At 45.9% G+C, this 15,797-nt stretch overlaps 2 protein-coding genes across 3 annotated transcripts in view; one reads left to right on the top strand and one right to left on the bottom strand.

Moving 5' to 3' along the window:
- The window catches only part of AGAP2 (ArfGAP with GTPase domain, ankyrin repeat and PH domain 2), a gene marked incomplete at its 5' end in the record, with an annotated part of 13,423 nt that extends 11,940 nt beyond the window's left edge, over positions 1 to 1,483 (top strand). The window contains one exon of the mRNA XM_010839376.1: positions 1,437 to 1,483. Within this exon, the coding sequence (XP_010837678.1) occupies positions 1,437 to 1,483 (47 nt within the window). The remainder of the gene's footprint in view (positions 1 to 1,436) is intronic.
- Positions 1,484 to 7,070: 5,587 nt separating this feature from the next.
- Positions 7,071 to 15,797, bottom strand: part of OS9 (osteosarcoma amplified 9, endoplasmic reticulum lectin) — a 34,600-nt gene continuing 25,873 nt past the window's right edge. The window contains exons 6-15 of one of the 2 annotated variants that reach the window (XM_010839353.1): positions 12,021 to 12,231; positions 11,801 to 11,902; positions 11,480 to 11,580; positions 11,229 to 11,280; positions 10,476 to 10,564; positions 9,972 to 10,247; positions 9,504 to 9,693; positions 8,436 to 8,600; positions 8,164 to 8,276; positions 7,071 to 7,841 (exon numbers count right to left, since the gene is read on the bottom strand). In XM_010839353.1, coding sequence (XP_010837655.1) covers positions 7,716 to 7,841; positions 8,164 to 8,276; positions 8,436 to 8,600; positions 9,504 to 9,693; positions 9,972 to 10,247; positions 10,476 to 10,564; positions 11,229 to 11,280; positions 11,480 to 11,580; positions 11,801 to 11,902; positions 12,021 to 12,231 — 1,425 coding nt within the window. In that variant the 3' untranslated portion in view covers positions 7,071 to 7,715. The remainder of the gene's footprint in view (positions 7,842 to 8,163; positions 8,277 to 8,435; positions 8,601 to 9,503; positions 9,694 to 9,971; positions 10,248 to 10,475; positions 10,565 to 11,228; positions 11,281 to 11,479; positions 11,581 to 11,800; positions 11,903 to 12,020; positions 12,232 to 15,797) is intronic. The other variant, XM_010839354.1, reaches the window with a different exon arrangement.

Genomic DNA, 15,797 nt, shown 5'->3' with positions numbered 1-15,797 from the left:
GGTGGGGGTGCTCTCGGGTTGTGAGTGTCTGTGACCGTGACTGCGTCCCTGTGACTGTGCAGCGCCCGTGGTGATCTGGGGTAGGGGGCACCCCTACAGTGGGACCCCTCCCCCACTATTCTTCCTGTCCAGCCCCTCCCTCCCACTGGAGTAGCTCCAGACCCATCCCTCAGCTCCATGATCCCTCCCAGCCAGGGTTAAGATGGTGTGAGGCGGCTGGGAGGGTTTCCAGACCTCCCTGTCCCATCCCCAGAAAGGGGGTGGTGGGGTGAATTTACCTGGCCCAGCCCCGCCTCCCTCAATCAACCCAGCCCTTGGGCCGTCTGTGTCAGTGGTTTCCGGTCTTTTTTTTTTTTTTTTTCCTGGCTAAAATATTTTGCAGAGGACCAGGTAATTGGGGAGAGAAGAGGGGCGGGAGCAGCAGGGGATACTACCCCCTCATCATCTCCAAGGCAAGTGGTGTGAATCTTCATCAACAGCAATTAAAGAGGAAGTGATTTTGTCTAGGGGGTGAGCTGCTGGTCTGTTCTTGAAGAGCTGGGTCAGGGAATGGCCTTGGTCAGGCTGGGGAACTGGAGGTGGGAGAGGGCTAGGGCGGGTGCCTCCTGCTGGGGCTGGTGGCAGGGCAGTATCCAGGGGCACGAGGTGGTAGGTCAGGTACTCCATCATGTGCAGCAGTTCCTGGAGTGGAAGGAGACAGGCAAGTCAGAGCAACAGTGGGGACCCAGGGAGTAGAGGAGTCACTAACTCCCAAGATGACTCCTGTTCTGGGTGGGAGTTGGGGTGTGAAGTTTAGAGAAGACGGGAGGGGGCTGCTTGGAGGAATGAGAAGATAAGGTCACTTTGGTTAAAAGCAAGAACTTTGGAGTCAAATCTGTTTTTGACACCAGTACCTCCGCTTCATAGTTAAGTGATCTTGGATAAGTTATCTTGGTGGCATCTGTTTATTTGTAATCTGAACAATATTTGTTCAGAGGGCACCTGGTCAGGGCTCCAGCATCAGCCCTGGAGGACCACCCCAGGCCAGACTACTCACTTTGAGCATCTGGTACCAGAAGTAGAGCTTTATAGTAGAGTCCCTCTCCTGGCAGGGAGGGAAGAGCTGGGAGATCTCCCAACCACAGATGTCACTGGTGTCACAAACTCCAGCTCCACTGAGGCAGACATCTGCCCACCCCCATGACATGCACAAGACTGCAAGGACATGGCAGCCTGAGGCCAGCACTGCGCCAGGAGCTGCAGCATCTTGTGGTTCAGCATGTAGCCAGTCCTGCTGTTCCTTGTTTGCAGCTGAAAGCATTCAACCTGGTAGAGGGGCCAGATGGGGGTGCTGTTGGGCCAGCAACCTGGGCACAGCCACACACATGTTGTCAGCCACTTTGATAAACCAGTCTATGGCCCATTGTCTTCCAGTGGAGTTGGTTCTGGCCCCCCAGGCACACTCAGCCTCACGAGGGCCATTCAGCTACAGGTGCGCCAGTGAGCTGATTGCACGAAGGAGCCCAGATCCCACTCACATGGGAGGTCCTGCTTCTGCAGGGTCCTGGGCTGGGTGGCCTCCTAGCACAGCAGCCTGACCCAGGAGAAGGTGGAGTCAGGGTTGCAGATGTAGTTGCAGGTGTGTGGTCTGGGAAGGCAAAGCAAGAGGAAGAGAGGCAAGTAGCAAAGAAGACTCAACTGGGAGACCCAGCCACCATGCCCCCCTTCATCAGAGCCCCTAGATGCCCCCACTCCATCCTCACTTTCTTTTTTGGTAGCAAAAGCTCACTCCCTTCCTCAGAAGCTTGAATGTGAGAGACTGTGGGAAGGAAACAAGGACCCTGGAGAGAATGAATGACCACAGGGAACCAGAGGGCGAGTGGGATGTTCCTTTCAGTTCCTAGCAGTGAAAGGTGGTCAAGGTGTCAGCAGTCCCACATCAGATCCCCACACTAAGGACTCCACTGGCTTCTTTTTGTCATGGGCTGCATCTTGGCCTGTGGGAAATGTAAAAGGTGGTCCTCCAGACTGTGGCAGAACAGGACTCTACAAGTGAATTCCCTGCGGGCTGCAGGGGCGCTGCTACCCCTAACGTCCACGCCAACTTCCCAGTTCCCCTTGGGGTCCTCACCTGGATTCCTGCTGCTATCTGCTCTTCCCTCTTCCAGTTACCATCTGCCACACATCCTGCTCCCCTCCTCTTGTTTGCCTTAGCACAGCTGGGAGTTTCACCAGAAGCCAAAGGAAAGTAAAAAGGAATTTATTATTGAAAGTACAAAATGATTAAATCTAGCAAAGTGTCTAGAACTCTATTTTCTTTCTTATTTATTTTTATTTTCTATTGAATTATATAGTTGATTTACAATGTTGTATTAGTTTCTGGTGAACAGCAAAGTGATTCAGTTACATATACATATATATGTGTATATATACACACACATGTATATACATTTTTTGGGGTATTCTTTCCCATTATGATTTATTACAGGATATTTAATATAGTTTGTTCCCTGTGCTATACAGTAGGACATTGTTGTTTATTTTATATATAACAGTTTGTGTCTGCTAATCCCACACTCCTAATTTATCCCTCTCTCACCCACTTTCCCCTTTGGTAACTATAAGTTTGTTTTCAATATCTATGAGTCTGTTTTTGTTTTATAAATAAGTTCATTTGTATCAAATCTTAGACTCCATATATAGGTGATACCATGTGATATTTATCTTTCTGACTTATGTAGTATAATTTCTAGGTCTATCCATGTTGCTACAAATGGCACTATTTCATTCTTTTTTTATGGCCAAGTAGTATTCCTGTGTGTGTGTGTGTGTGTGTGTGTGTGTGTGTGTGTGTGTGTGTGTATGCCACATCTTCTTTATCTGTTTATCTGTCCCTGGACATTTAGGTTGCTTCCATGTCTTGGCTATTATAAATAGTGCTGCAATGAATACTGAGCTACATGCATCTCTTGGAATTAGTTTTCTCTGGATATATATACCCAGGAATGGGATTGCTGGATCACATGGCAACTCTTTTTTTTTTTTGAAAGAAACCTCCATACTGTTTTCCATACTTGTTATACCAATATACATTCCCACCAACACTGTAGGAGAGTTCCCTTTTCTCCACACCCCCTCCAGCATTTATTATTTGTACACATTTTTACTGAAGGCCATTCTGACCAGTGTGAGGTGATGCCTCATGATTTGCATTTCTCTAATAATTAGCAATGTTGAGCATCTTTGCATGTGCCTATTGATCATTTGTGTCTCCTTTGGAGAAATGTTTAAGGCTTCTACCCGTTTTTTTATTCAGTTGGTTTCTATTGTTGTTATTGAGTAGTATGAGCTGTTTGTATATTTTTGGAAATTAAGCCCTTGTCAGTTGCATCATTTGCAAATATGTTCTCCCAGTCCATAGGTTGTCCTTTCATTTCATTTATGGTTTCCTTTGCTGTGCAAAAGCTTATGTTTGATTAGGTCCCATTTGCATATTTTTGCTTTTATTTCTATTGCCTTGGGATACTAACCTATGAAAACAATACAATTTGTCAGAAAATGTTTTGCTTATGTTCTAGGAATTTTATGGTGTCATATCTTATATTTAAGTCTTTAAGCCATTTTGAATTTATTTTTGTGTGTGGTGTAAGGGAATGTTCTAACTGCATTGATATACATTCAGCTGTCCAACTTTCCCAACACCATTTGCTGAAGAGACTGCCTTTTTTTTTCATTGAATATTCTTGCCTCCTTTGTCAAAGATTAATTGACCATAGGTGTATGAGCTTGTTTCTGGGCTCTCTATTCTGTTGCATTAATCCATATGTCTGTTTTTTTGTTTGTTCATTTTTCTGGTTTGCCAGTGCCATGCTGTTTTGATTACTGTAGCTTTGTAGTATGGTCTGAGGTCTGGTAGGGTTATGTCTCTAAATTTGTTTTTTCCTCAGTATTGTTTTGGGAATTCTGGATCTTTTATGGTTCTATATACATTTTAGGAGTATTCGTTTCAGGTCTGTGAAAACTGTCATGGGTGTTTTGATAGGAATTGTATTAAATCTGTAGATTGCTTTGGTGGTGTGGCCATTTTAATAATATTAATTCTTCCAATCCAAGGTCTTAGGCTATATTTCCATTTCTTTGAATCATCTTCAATTTCCTTTATCAATGTTTTATAGTTGCATGTAAGTCTTTCACCTTCTTGGTCAGGTTTATTCCTAAGTTTTTTTTTTAATAATGTTATTTTAAAAGGGATTTTTTTTTTTTTTTACTTTCCCTTTCTGACATTTCATTGTTAGTGTAAAGAAATGCAACAGATTTCTGTATGTTTATCTTGTATCCTGTATCTTGCTGAATTTATCAGTTCTAGTAGTTTTTGTGTAGTGTCTTTAGAATTTTTTGACCTAGTATAATGTTATCTGCATAAATGACAGTTTTACCTCTTTCTTTTCAATCTGGATACATTTTATTTCTTTTCTTTGTCTGATTGCTATGGCTGGGACTTCCAATACTATGGTGAGAGTGGGCATCCTTGTCTTCTTCCAGATTTTAGCAGGGAGGCTTTCCACTTTTCACCATTGAGTATTATATAATCTGTGGGTTTGTCATAAATATGGCTTTTATTATGTTGAGATATGTTCCTTCTGTACCCACTGTGGTAAGAGTTTTCTTTAAAATGGATAGATGTTGAATTTTATTAGATGCTTTTTTTCATCTATTGAGATGATCATGTGGTTTTTGTCTTTTGTTGATGTGGTATATCACAATGATCTTTGTATCCTTGTCCCAAGGACGAATCCAACTTGACTGTGGTACATGATCTATGTTGGATTCAGCTTGTTAATATTTTGTTGAGAATTTCTGTGTCTATATTCTTCCAAGATATTGGCCTGTAACTTTCTTTTTTTGTAGTGTTTTTGTCTGGCTTTGGTATCAGAATGATGGAGGCTTCATAGAATGACTTTGGGACTGTTCCCTCCTCTTTAGTCTCTTGGAAGAGTTTGAAAACAATCAGTATAATTTCTTCTTTTATAAGTTTGGTAGAATTCCCCAGTGAAGCCATCTGGTCATGGGCTTTTGTTTGCAGGGAGTTGTATTTTATTGTTGTTTTTTAATTACAAATTCTATTTCACTTCTAATGATTGGGTTATTCAAATTAATTCTTTTTGATTCAGTTTTTGTGGGATATATTTCTAGAAACTTGTCCATTTCATCTAGATTGTCCAATTTTCGGCACTGTTTATAGTATTTTTTACATTTTGAAAATTTCTACAGTATTGGTTATTTCTCCTCTTTCATTTCTTATTTGATTTGGGTCCTTTCTCTTTTCTTTTTGATGAGCCTGGCCAGAGGTTTGCTGATTTTGTTTACCCTTTCAAAGACTCAGCTCTTGGTTTCATTGACTTTTTCTATTTTTTTTTTTATCTCTATTTTATTTACTTTCTGATCTTTATTTTCTTCCTTCTGCTTGTTTTAGATTGTTTGTTCTTTTTCTTTCTCCAGGTTGATTATTTGAGATTTTCCTTGTTTTCTGAGCAAGGTCTGTATGGTTATGAACTTCCTTCTAAAGACTGCTTTTAATGCATCTCCTAGATTTTGTATGGTTATGTTTTCATTGTCATTCATCTCAAGGTATTTTTAAATTTTCTCTTTGAGCTCATCATTGACCCATTGCTTTTTTTAGTACCATATTGTTTAATCTCTGTGTAATTGTTTTTTTTTTTTCATTTCTCTTTTTTTGTGATTTCCAGTTTCATGCTTTTATAATCAAAAAAGATACTTGAAATAATTTCTATCCAATTAAATGTTTTGAGGCTTGTTTTGTGTCCTAGTATATGGTCTATCCTAGAGAATATTCCATGTGCACTTATATGCACTGTTTTTTCTGATGATTTTAAGACTTTATGCCTATCAAATCAAAGATAAGCCTCCTGCCCCAGCCTATCCCCATGCTCCCATTCTACAAAATTCTGCTATAGCTTCTGATCAGCTTCTGATGGTATTCCTTCTATGACTCTTGTCTCCAAGTACCTTCCAGTCTCTTCAGAACTCAGCAGGTGGTTATGTCATTGAGTACTTCCTATGGGCCAGGTACTGTGCTAAGAGCACAACACACACACTATCTCATTCAATTCTCATAACCACCCAAGGCCAGTATAGTTGTCCACAGTTTACCCAGGAGGAAACAGCACTGCAAAAATTAAACAGCTTGTTCAAGGCCCTACTAATAGTAAGTGGAGGGGTGAGAATTTGAATCCACCATTCTGCCTATAGCTGCACTTGTGTTAGTGTCTTAGATCCCTCTCCTTAAGATGCACAAGTGGATCTGGGGTTGCAGGGTTCTCGAAGCCTACCCATTTGTAATTTTAAATAAAACAATTTAAGCATAACTTGCTCAGCAAGTATAAGACCACTTTCAGCAAGAAGAGGGTCAGCCTCATACAGCTTCCTTCCCCAGCTGAATCTTTTTGTCCACTTTTGGAGACCTGGGAGTTTCATGCCCTCTATTTCTTATCTCATGAGTCAGTGAAGTTGTCAGCAGAAATGCTGCACACCTGAGAGATGCAGAGAAAGAAAGTAGGGGAAGCAGGGGGCCTAGATTTGCACTTTGTAGTGAGGAAGAGATGGAGACACCTAACCAGGCCACCAACCACTGGCATACTATGGAGCTGGCCTGTGTGAGTGGCAGCCCTCTCTCTGGGCATGACCAAAGCTAGTCTTTTCTAAGAAATGAAGTGGTATGGCTGGCAGGTATGGGGATGGAGTCTGCAGCACACTGTAGGGAGAGTGCAGCAGGAGGATCCCCATGGTGGGGTAACTCTGTATGTACCCTGTGGCTTTTGGAATATAAAGGGGGAGAAGGAGCAGAAATGGACAGATGAGGAAAAGGAGGGCGACTAGCACTGCAATTGCTTCAGTCCTGGCCAGGCCAGCAGGCTCTGCTTCACTGTCCTGGTCTCTCCTGCATACTCCAGATCCACTGCCACTGCCCTGACTGTGAAGCACAGAAAGGGATCAGGGAACATGCCCTCCGTCCTAGGAGAACACCAAGCCTCCTCTACTGAGCCCCCCACCCCCAAAGAAAAAAAAATTGATGGTTTGATGGTCCAGTTCTTTATTTAGAAACCTGATTGTTCTAGAACATGGTAGGTGGGTCTGTAGCCTACCCTTTTCATGGGATTGTGTCAGAGGTGGTGGGCAACTTTCTTCCCATTTTCTCAGCAACAGAGAGAAGGTGCTTCCACTTAGAAGCACAGATTTGTAGGGAACAGTGTGGAAAGGGAAAGGGGCAGGACATCTCAAGCTGATCTGGGGGAAGCAGGGAGGTGACTCTCAACAGGAGTGGGGCAGGGGGTGGGGGGCCTACCTCTTAGGGCCTGCTGAGTGGCCCCATTCTTCTCACTCTGCCTGCTCTACTCGAAAGATTTCAAAAATGCTCGTTAGGGAGGGGAAAGGAACCCACAAGCTGGGGGATGACAGCAAGGGAAGCCAGGAGGGAAGGAAGAGGGTGTGGGGAGAACCAGGGACAGCAGATCACATAGGCCTGGGAGGTCTCCAGGTCTCAGCAGTAGCAGCAGCACTTGCCCCACAGCCCCTCCACACCCCAGGAGGGTCTCAGGATCCACAGCTCACAGCTCAGCTCTCTGCTGTTTTGCCTTCAGGGCCCTGGGGGTTGTGGGGGCAGAGGCAGGGCCAGTCTAGAAGACTCTGGACTCTTTGGCAAGCTGATGGTGGTGGTCTCAGAAGTCAAATTCATCCAGGTCCCCAGTGCCCTCCCCGCCTGGGGAGCCCCACACCCGGCGGTAATTGCTCTCCAGCTCTTTCTGCCGCTGCCGCTCTTTCTGCGCCTCTTCAGCTCCCTGCACCTGGGGAAGGCCACACGGTGGGGTGGGGAGGTGGGATAAGCAGAGGCTGTAGCAGACACTGGAGGGTGGGGGTAGGGGGCGGATGGGCAGTTGTAGGTGGGGAGGCAGGAGCCAGCACTCACACAGGTGACTTGTAGGGCTCTTGCTGAGGGCTCAACACCCAGAACTGATAGCCTCGTCTTATAGATGAGGAAACTGAGGCTCCAATAGAGGTGAGGCTGGGGGGTGCCTTGAGGACTCTGAACCTCACCCTCAACCCCTCAGCCTGCTGGGGGACAGGGAAGGCGGGAAGTCCAGGACTCAGGGGCGGGGTGCCTCTCACCAAGATATTGAAGAAAATCTCCTTGAGGTTTTTTGTGTCCTCATCAGTCAGCCAACGTGCATCCTCCTCAGTCCCTTCTGTCCCTGGTCGGACAATTTTGATCTCAATTTTCCCTGGAAAGGGGTGGGATGGGCAGTGAGAGGAGAGGCCAGGTGGCAGCTCCAGTGCAGGTCTTCTGCCCCCTGGGTCCCCAGCCGAAGTCCCCAGCCCCTCCACTTCCAGCAGCAAGCCCTTCCAACAGCTCTGAATCCAGCCCGCCCCCCAGGGCCCACCTTCGGCTGTGAGTCCCTCCCTCTCCAGCAGGTCTTTCACCAGCCCCTCGATTTGTTTCAGCTGTGGGTTTTCCCGTTTCATCTCGAGGACAGTCAGATCCTGATTGGGGCCTCCGTGACGGAGCTTGGTGACCCGGACCCGGACTCTGTGCTCAGGATCCTCCTCTTAGAGGGGGAGACACACAGGGAGACACAAAGCAGAGCCGTGACTCCAGGGTTAGGGGCTGGGGTGCTTGCCTCTCCCTAAGCCATCAGTTGGTTTTGGCAAGTTATTCCCTCTAAAACAGGTATGTGAGTCAGGGTTCAGAATAAATTAGGACCCATCACCCCCTACCCCATTCCAACCTATAAATCTCCCTCTACTGACTGCAGTTTCCTTTCTTCCCTCTGGACCCAGTAATTCTGCCCGTCACCTACAGGAAAACAACTGTTTTCTGAAGCAAAAATCAGAGAAGTTGGGGCCTGCAGAGAAGTTTAAGAAGAAGGTTGGAAAACTTTGGTTTGGCACCCTACAATGTTGGGACTTGAAAGACATTTCAGTGTTTATAACAGAGAAAGTAGGATGGAAGGATTGAAACTAGGACATTAGACCTGGAATGCCTGGTCTCCACACACACAGGACCTGTGGGACAGACACAAGGGACACAGCAGGGAGGGAATGAGTCTGTCTAGGCAATTGGCTTATGAGTAGCTGGGCTGCCCGTTCCTCTCTGCCAGCTGAGGGCACTCCCTGTGCAGTCCTAGGTGACAGGAGCATCTGTCACAGGTGTGTGGTCTTTGGCCTGCACACTCACGGTCACTCATTTAATATCTACTCATCAATCACAAGGTGTCGGCAAAGTGCTAGACACTGGATGTATAGAAGCAAGCCAGTAAACAGCCATGCCAGCGAGCCACACAGGCTCTGAAAGCTGATTCTCAAATGGTTCACTAGGAAGTAACCAGGCAAAGGGCTAGAGGTGTTGGGAAGCCCAAGAATGGTGTTCCAGAAAGAGTGAGAGGGTGAGCGTTCTCAGAAGGGATAAAGGTGACGGACCTGGCCGTTTGTTCCTGTCTGACAGCCCTCACCTGTTGATTGAGGGGGTGGGGGAGGCTTTTTGGGGACAACCCTCCTTTTTCGGTGCTTCTTCATCAGCTCTGGGCTCTGTTTTTCCTCCAGCCTTTTGATGAGTTTGTTGAGAGTGGATGTCAGGGCCAGGATAGCCCGATCGCGCTCTGACTCCTTCTTCAGCCCGTCTGGGTCTAGCTCTTTCTCTGTCTGGGAGGCCCAAGGTGGGGGTGGAGAGTCAGGGATCTGGGGAGTGAGGGGCCGTCCAAGCTCTACAAAGGAGTAATGGCTAAGTCTCATGCTTCTCACAGATCCCCTTCCCCACTGTCCCAGTTTTAATTAAGCAACTAGCAGTTCAGGGCTCCTGGCTGAATGCCCCAGGCAGGCGAGGTGTGGCCCGGGTTCTCTCCCCGCCCCTCAACTGGTCCTGCCTACCGGCGCAGGCAGCCGAGGAAGCTGGAAGCTGCAGGCGGGAGAGCAGAGCTCACCTCCTGGATGATGTTCTCCAGCTCCCGCTCCATGCCAGCCTTCACCTCTGCCCGGAGCCGCTCTCGGTCTGATGGGAGCAGTATACCTTCCAGTTCCTTCTCAAATTCTCCCAGCAACTGCCGTTCATCCTCATCTTCGTCTTCATCCTCATCATCCTCTTCTTCTTCCACCTCGTTCTGCTGTTCTGGGTCGCCCTTTTCCTTCACCTCTGGTTCCCTGGAAGGGACTTCTGTAGCACTGTCTCCAGGCTGCTCCTGGCCTGTGTTTGGCTTCCCCTGCATGGGTGAGGATCAGGAGAAAGAGAGAGATGGCAGATGGTTGGGGTTTCCATAGAGACAGACAGTGGGGGTGGGTAGGGGCAGACAGCAGGGATGTGGTTTAGTTGGGGACTCATGAGGAGTAAAGGAAGTTGAGGTAGCTCTTTGGGCCCAGTTCAGGGGTGGTGTTCTGGGTGCCCCCAGCAGGGAGAAAGGTTCCATCCTTCCTGGGAGCAGGGCTCATACCTTTCTTGTTCCACCCTTCAGCTCCTCTATCAATCGAATCAAGTCTGCAGGACTCCGAATGACTTTGACCTGTACGTTGTTCTGAAAATCTGAGATGAAGGAATAGGAATAGATCGTAAATTAATTCTACTTTTACTTCCTAAGAAGAGGAGTTGAGGAAGTCAAGGAAGGACGTGGTGGGACTACCTGTCTGGTCTGAGAGACAGCGGCCAGCACACCCCTCCAAAGAGCACTTAGGGGGCCTAAGGGAGCCTCACAGGTGAGAGAGAGAAGGATGCTAACAGGCTGCCGAGTCACCTGCTCTTTCACGCGCCACTGAGGCCTTCCTGGCAATCAACCTGGCTTTTAGGTCAACAGAAGAGATTCTGGGGCCAAGGGCTCCCCCTCCCTGAATCCTGTTCTCCCCACAAATACAAACCCTTTTGTGTCTACTCAGTTCCAGGGATTGTACTGTAAACTAGATTCATTCTCATTTAATCCTGTAACAGCCCTCTAAGTTAGGGGTTATTGCCCACATGTTATGGGTGAGGAAATTGAGCTTGAGTGAAATTATCCAGGACTATAAAGTCAGGCAAGCAGTGGAACCACTATGTTTTGCTACCCCCCTAGAGAAGCACTTCTGTCTCTAAAAAGGAATCTGCTGCTGGCCTGGCTGCCTAGCCTCCCTCCTAGAGTCTAGGTCTAAACCCACGCCATGCTTGCCAACCTGAAAACACATGCAAGCAGTATAGGAGACGTGGAGAGTTCACTCACCATCGGGAGAGGTTGGCGGTGGGTCTGTGGCCTCAAGGTTTGGTTCCTGCTCCTGATGGGGAGAAAAGGGCAGAGTCAAGTACACGGGCTTCTGCATGCCAATCACACTGTTAAGGCACTGCCTCTGGGTATGGCCTTGCATCCCTAGATAAAAAGAGGTCATCTCATAATGAACCTCAGCTTGAGTGGCCCTCCAACCCAAAGCCCACGTTCAGCCTCCTCAGAGAAGTGGCTAGGAAGCTGGCTCTCACCTCGGCCTGTGTCTCCTCCCTTTCTGGGGGCTGTTCCTCTGGCTCGTGAAGCATCTTCCAGAAATCTGATTCCTTACTGTTCTCCTTGGCTGGGCTTGCACCTAGAATACAGAAAACAAGGAGAAACCTGAAAGGAGAGATGGGATATGTTTCCCTCTTCTATCGTAAGGTGTTAGGGCCTGTAGTACTCCTTCCCCCACCCCAAAAGTCAGGGATGTTGGGCTGTTGAGGACAACACATCCCTGGGTGCACAGGACAGTAACACTGAAGAAAGGAAGAAGTGGAGACATGTGTCATGGAACAGGTGACTCAAGGACCTACCTGCTTTCTTTGGTGGCACCACGCCAGGCTTGGTCTCACTCCACACTGGAGGGTCCGGGTCTTGCCGCCCCTCTATGGCCCTGTCTCCGTACTGCTTTGAGTCTACAGGAAGATAGCGTGTCAGCAGGATGGGGATACATTCTCAGCTCTTTGATACTTGATCTTCTGCCTGTCCCTCCCTATGTGTCTCCTTCCTCCCTGTCCTCTTTTAATTACTCACCAGCTTGCCTCTGAACGTAGGCCATGTACTCCTCAGGCTGCAGGGCGGGGTGGCAGAGAATGGCCTGGGGAGCAGCGCTGGGTGGGGGCCGAAGGAGTGGGTGAGGGCAGAGCCGAGGAGTTCGAATGGTCAGCACGTAAGAACAGGACAAGGGCTCATCTACTCGATCAATGTAGTCCCCAGAGATACCAGCACCCTCATCACAGAGGAACTGCCAGGACAGGAGGATGAATAAATAGTAATCACCACCAGCCATTACCGTTATTTCTTAAAACAGCTGTCTGCTATTAAGGACTGACTGTCAGGCACTGTGCTCTGTGCATTGTGTATATGGTGCTATATATGCATTGTTAGTGTTCAGTTGCTACGTTGTATCTGACTTTTTTGCAACCCTATGGACTGTAGCCTGACAGGCTCCTCCGTCCATGGGATTTCCCAGGCAAGAATACTGGAGTGGGTTGCCATTTCCTTCTCCAGGGGATCTTTCTGACCCAGGGATGGAACCCCCATCTCCTGCATTGGCAGGTGGATTCTTTACCACTGAGCCACCAAGGGAGCCCTTTACATGCATTAGCTCATTTAATTATCACGACAACCCAGGGAGGGAGGTAATAGTATCTCAACTCTGTGGCTTAAGATACTGGGGTTTGATATAGTTGAGGGACTTGTTCAGGCTGACCAGCTGGTAAGTGGTAAAAATACGAATTGAACTTGGGCAACTTAACTGTAGGTAACCAGCTGATTTGTTTCATGTTCTTGCTTTATATAAATACAGTATGTACATACTTATACATATTTGATATATATTTTTATATGTATTTGAAATACGTATATTCTCTGTGTGTGTGCATGTGTGTATGATTTAAAAAAACTTTAAACAGTTCTAAGGTCTTTGTATTAATCAGAAAGAGAGTAAAGATATCAATTAATGTTAGCCTTTCATTAGTTAGGATTCACCACTGTAATTTCTGGGGCTTCCCTGGTGGATCAGCAGTAAAGAATCCACCTGCCAATGCAAGAGATGTGGGTTTGATTTTTGGGGTCAGGAAGATCCCTGGAAGAGGAAATGGCAACCCACTCCAGTATTCTTGCATGGGAAATTTCATGGACAGAGGAGCCTGGCAGGGCTGCATGGAGTTGCAAAGAGTTGGACATGACTGAGCACGCACACACACACACTCTGTAATTTCTAAAGTAACTGTTACAAGTAGAAGAGGTCCCACTTCTGAGTGGCAGCCCGAGGAGCTCTGCAGATCCACTCCCTAGTGAAATTCCATAACTGGTGAACACTTTTTTTTTTAACTCAGGCATTTAAAATCTCTGGAAATTTTCCTAAGGACATACAACAAATTAAGAAACATCTATTCAAGAAAATCCACTAAATCTTGAATAGTGAAAATTTATAGTACTTGGACCATGACCCTCCTTTGTCTCCAACCCTGACTTCACAGCTCAGACAGATGCTCCATTCCAGGTGAGTGAGGTCCAAAAAATGGGGCCTCTATCCCCTCAGCATCCAGTCAAGAGATATGGTATGTCACCAGAGGGGCAGGCCACCAATATTCCTCAATCCTCTCTAGTTACAAGTTGCAGAGAATACCTGCTGAATACGGTCAAGAGACGGAGGACTCCCTTCCTCCACTCAGCCCCACTCAGGACAGTGGCTGCACCTCAGGTGCAGAAGGATAGGAATACTGGGCCTTGATCACCCTCACCATAGATCACTGAAAGGGCAGAGATTTCACAACAGAGATGAGAACTGAGAGGACCAGAGGCTATCACCCCTGCCCAGGTCTCTGCTCATGAAACAGGAGTGTCACTCTGACAGAACTGGGTCAGTGTCTCTGACATCAGCTCCAGAGCAGGGGCTTAAAGATTCTGCCAGGGGGAGAGGCAATCCATTAGAATAGAAAGCCCCAAAGCTCTTTCCAAATGAACTGAATTCTTGTGAAACAGTATGAGGAAGTTTAAGCCTAAGGGCACTTTCCAAAAAATGAAAAAAATTGGTGGTAAGCACTAAAGAAGAGGCTGGTATCATCAAAAGCAACCCTGGTACAGAAGCCTAAATTTAACTGGATCAGATTATGGAGCAACTTACGCCCCACATGTCAAAAACTACAGAGCAACTGGCTAGCAATTAATGAGTATGAACAGCTGGGTATGATATCAGCAGAGGCAGACAGATTAACACATCAGCAAGAGAGACAGTCAAAGGGAGCCCTGCTGACACACCATCATCCACTGTGGCTGTGAGCATGCCCACGGCTATGCCCTCAGAGGAGCGTCATCAGTGGCTTCATACTGCAAGAGGAGGAGGCCTCATTAAAATAGCTCAGCCAAGTCACGAAAGAAACAAGCAAATGACCAAAACAAGTCTCATGGTGGAGGCCAAGAATCAGTATCCAGACTTGCTCCAATATATTACCTAAAATATATTTTAGGTAAATTTTAATATATTTTTGTTCACTTTTCAACAAAAAATTATGATATATGCAAAGAAACAAAGTGTGACCCACACTTTGTCACAGGCAACAGAAAATGCCTGTGAGAGGACACAGATGTTAGATTTCAGAGAGAAACATTTTAAAGTAGTCATTATGATAAATTCAAAGAGCTAAAAATTTAAATCATATAAAGTATGTTCTCCTATAATTAAAAAAGATACATGCACCCCGTATGTTCACAGCAACACTATTTACAAAAACCAAAACATGGAAACAACCTAAATGTCCATTGACAGATCAATGGATAAAGATGTGGTGCATATGCACACTGGAATACTACTCAGCTGTGAACAAGAGTAAAATAATGGCATTTGCAGCAACATGGATGGACCTCTAGAGATCATAGTAAGTGAAGTAATTCAGAAAGAGAAAGACAATACCTTATTACAGCACTTACATGAATATAAAATATGATGCAAATGAACTTATCTATGAAACAGAAATCTACTCACAGACATAGAGAACAGACTTGTGATTGCCAAGGGGGAGGGGAGGTGGAGAAGAGAAGGATTGGAAGTTTGAAGTTAGCAGATGTGAAAGTGAAAATCGATCAGTCATGTCCAACTCTTCATGACCCCATGGACTATAGCCTGCCAGGCTCCTCTGCCAATGGAATTCTCCAGCCAGAATACTGGAGTGGGTAGCCATTCCCTTCTCCAGGGGATCTTCCCAATGCAGGGATCGAACCCAGGTTTCCCACATTTCAGGCGGATTCTTTACTATCTGAGCCACCAGGGAAGCCCAAGCAGATGCAAACTATTATATACAGAATGGATAAACAAGGTCCTACTGTACAGCACAGGGAACTATATTCAATATCCTGTGATAAACCATAATGGAAAAGAATTATGAAAAAGAATGTATATACATGTATAACTGAATCACTTTGCTGCATAGCATAAATTAATACAACATTGTGAATCAATTATATTTCAATAAAATACATTTTTTAAAAAAACAGGGACAAAGTATGTTCTCTAACCACAGTGTAATGATATTAGAAATTAATAACAAATAAAAGCAAAAATAAATGGGACCTAATTAAAATTAAAAGCTTATGCACAACAAAGGAAACTATAAGCAAGGTGAAAAGACAGGCTTCAGAATGGGAGAAAATAGCAAATGAAGCAACTGACAAAGAATTAATCTCAAAAGTATACAAGCAACTTCTGCAGCTCAATTCCAGAAAAATAAACAACCCAATCAAAAAATGGGCCAAAGAACTAAACAGACATTTCTCCAAAGAAGACATACAGATGGCTAACAAACACAT

Source organism: Bison bison, unplaced genomic scaffold, assembly GCF_000754665.1.
Source record: "Bison bison bison isolate TAMUID 2011002044 unplaced genomic scaffold, Bison_UMD1.0 scf7180017864115, whole genome shotgun sequence".
In the NCBI taxonomy this organism is placed as follows: domain Eukaryota; kingdom Metazoa; phylum Chordata; class Mammalia; order Artiodactyla; family Bovidae; genus Bison; species Bison bison.
Note: the sequence above shows the minus strand (reverse complement) of the source record. Positions and strands in the feature narration are given on the sequence as shown.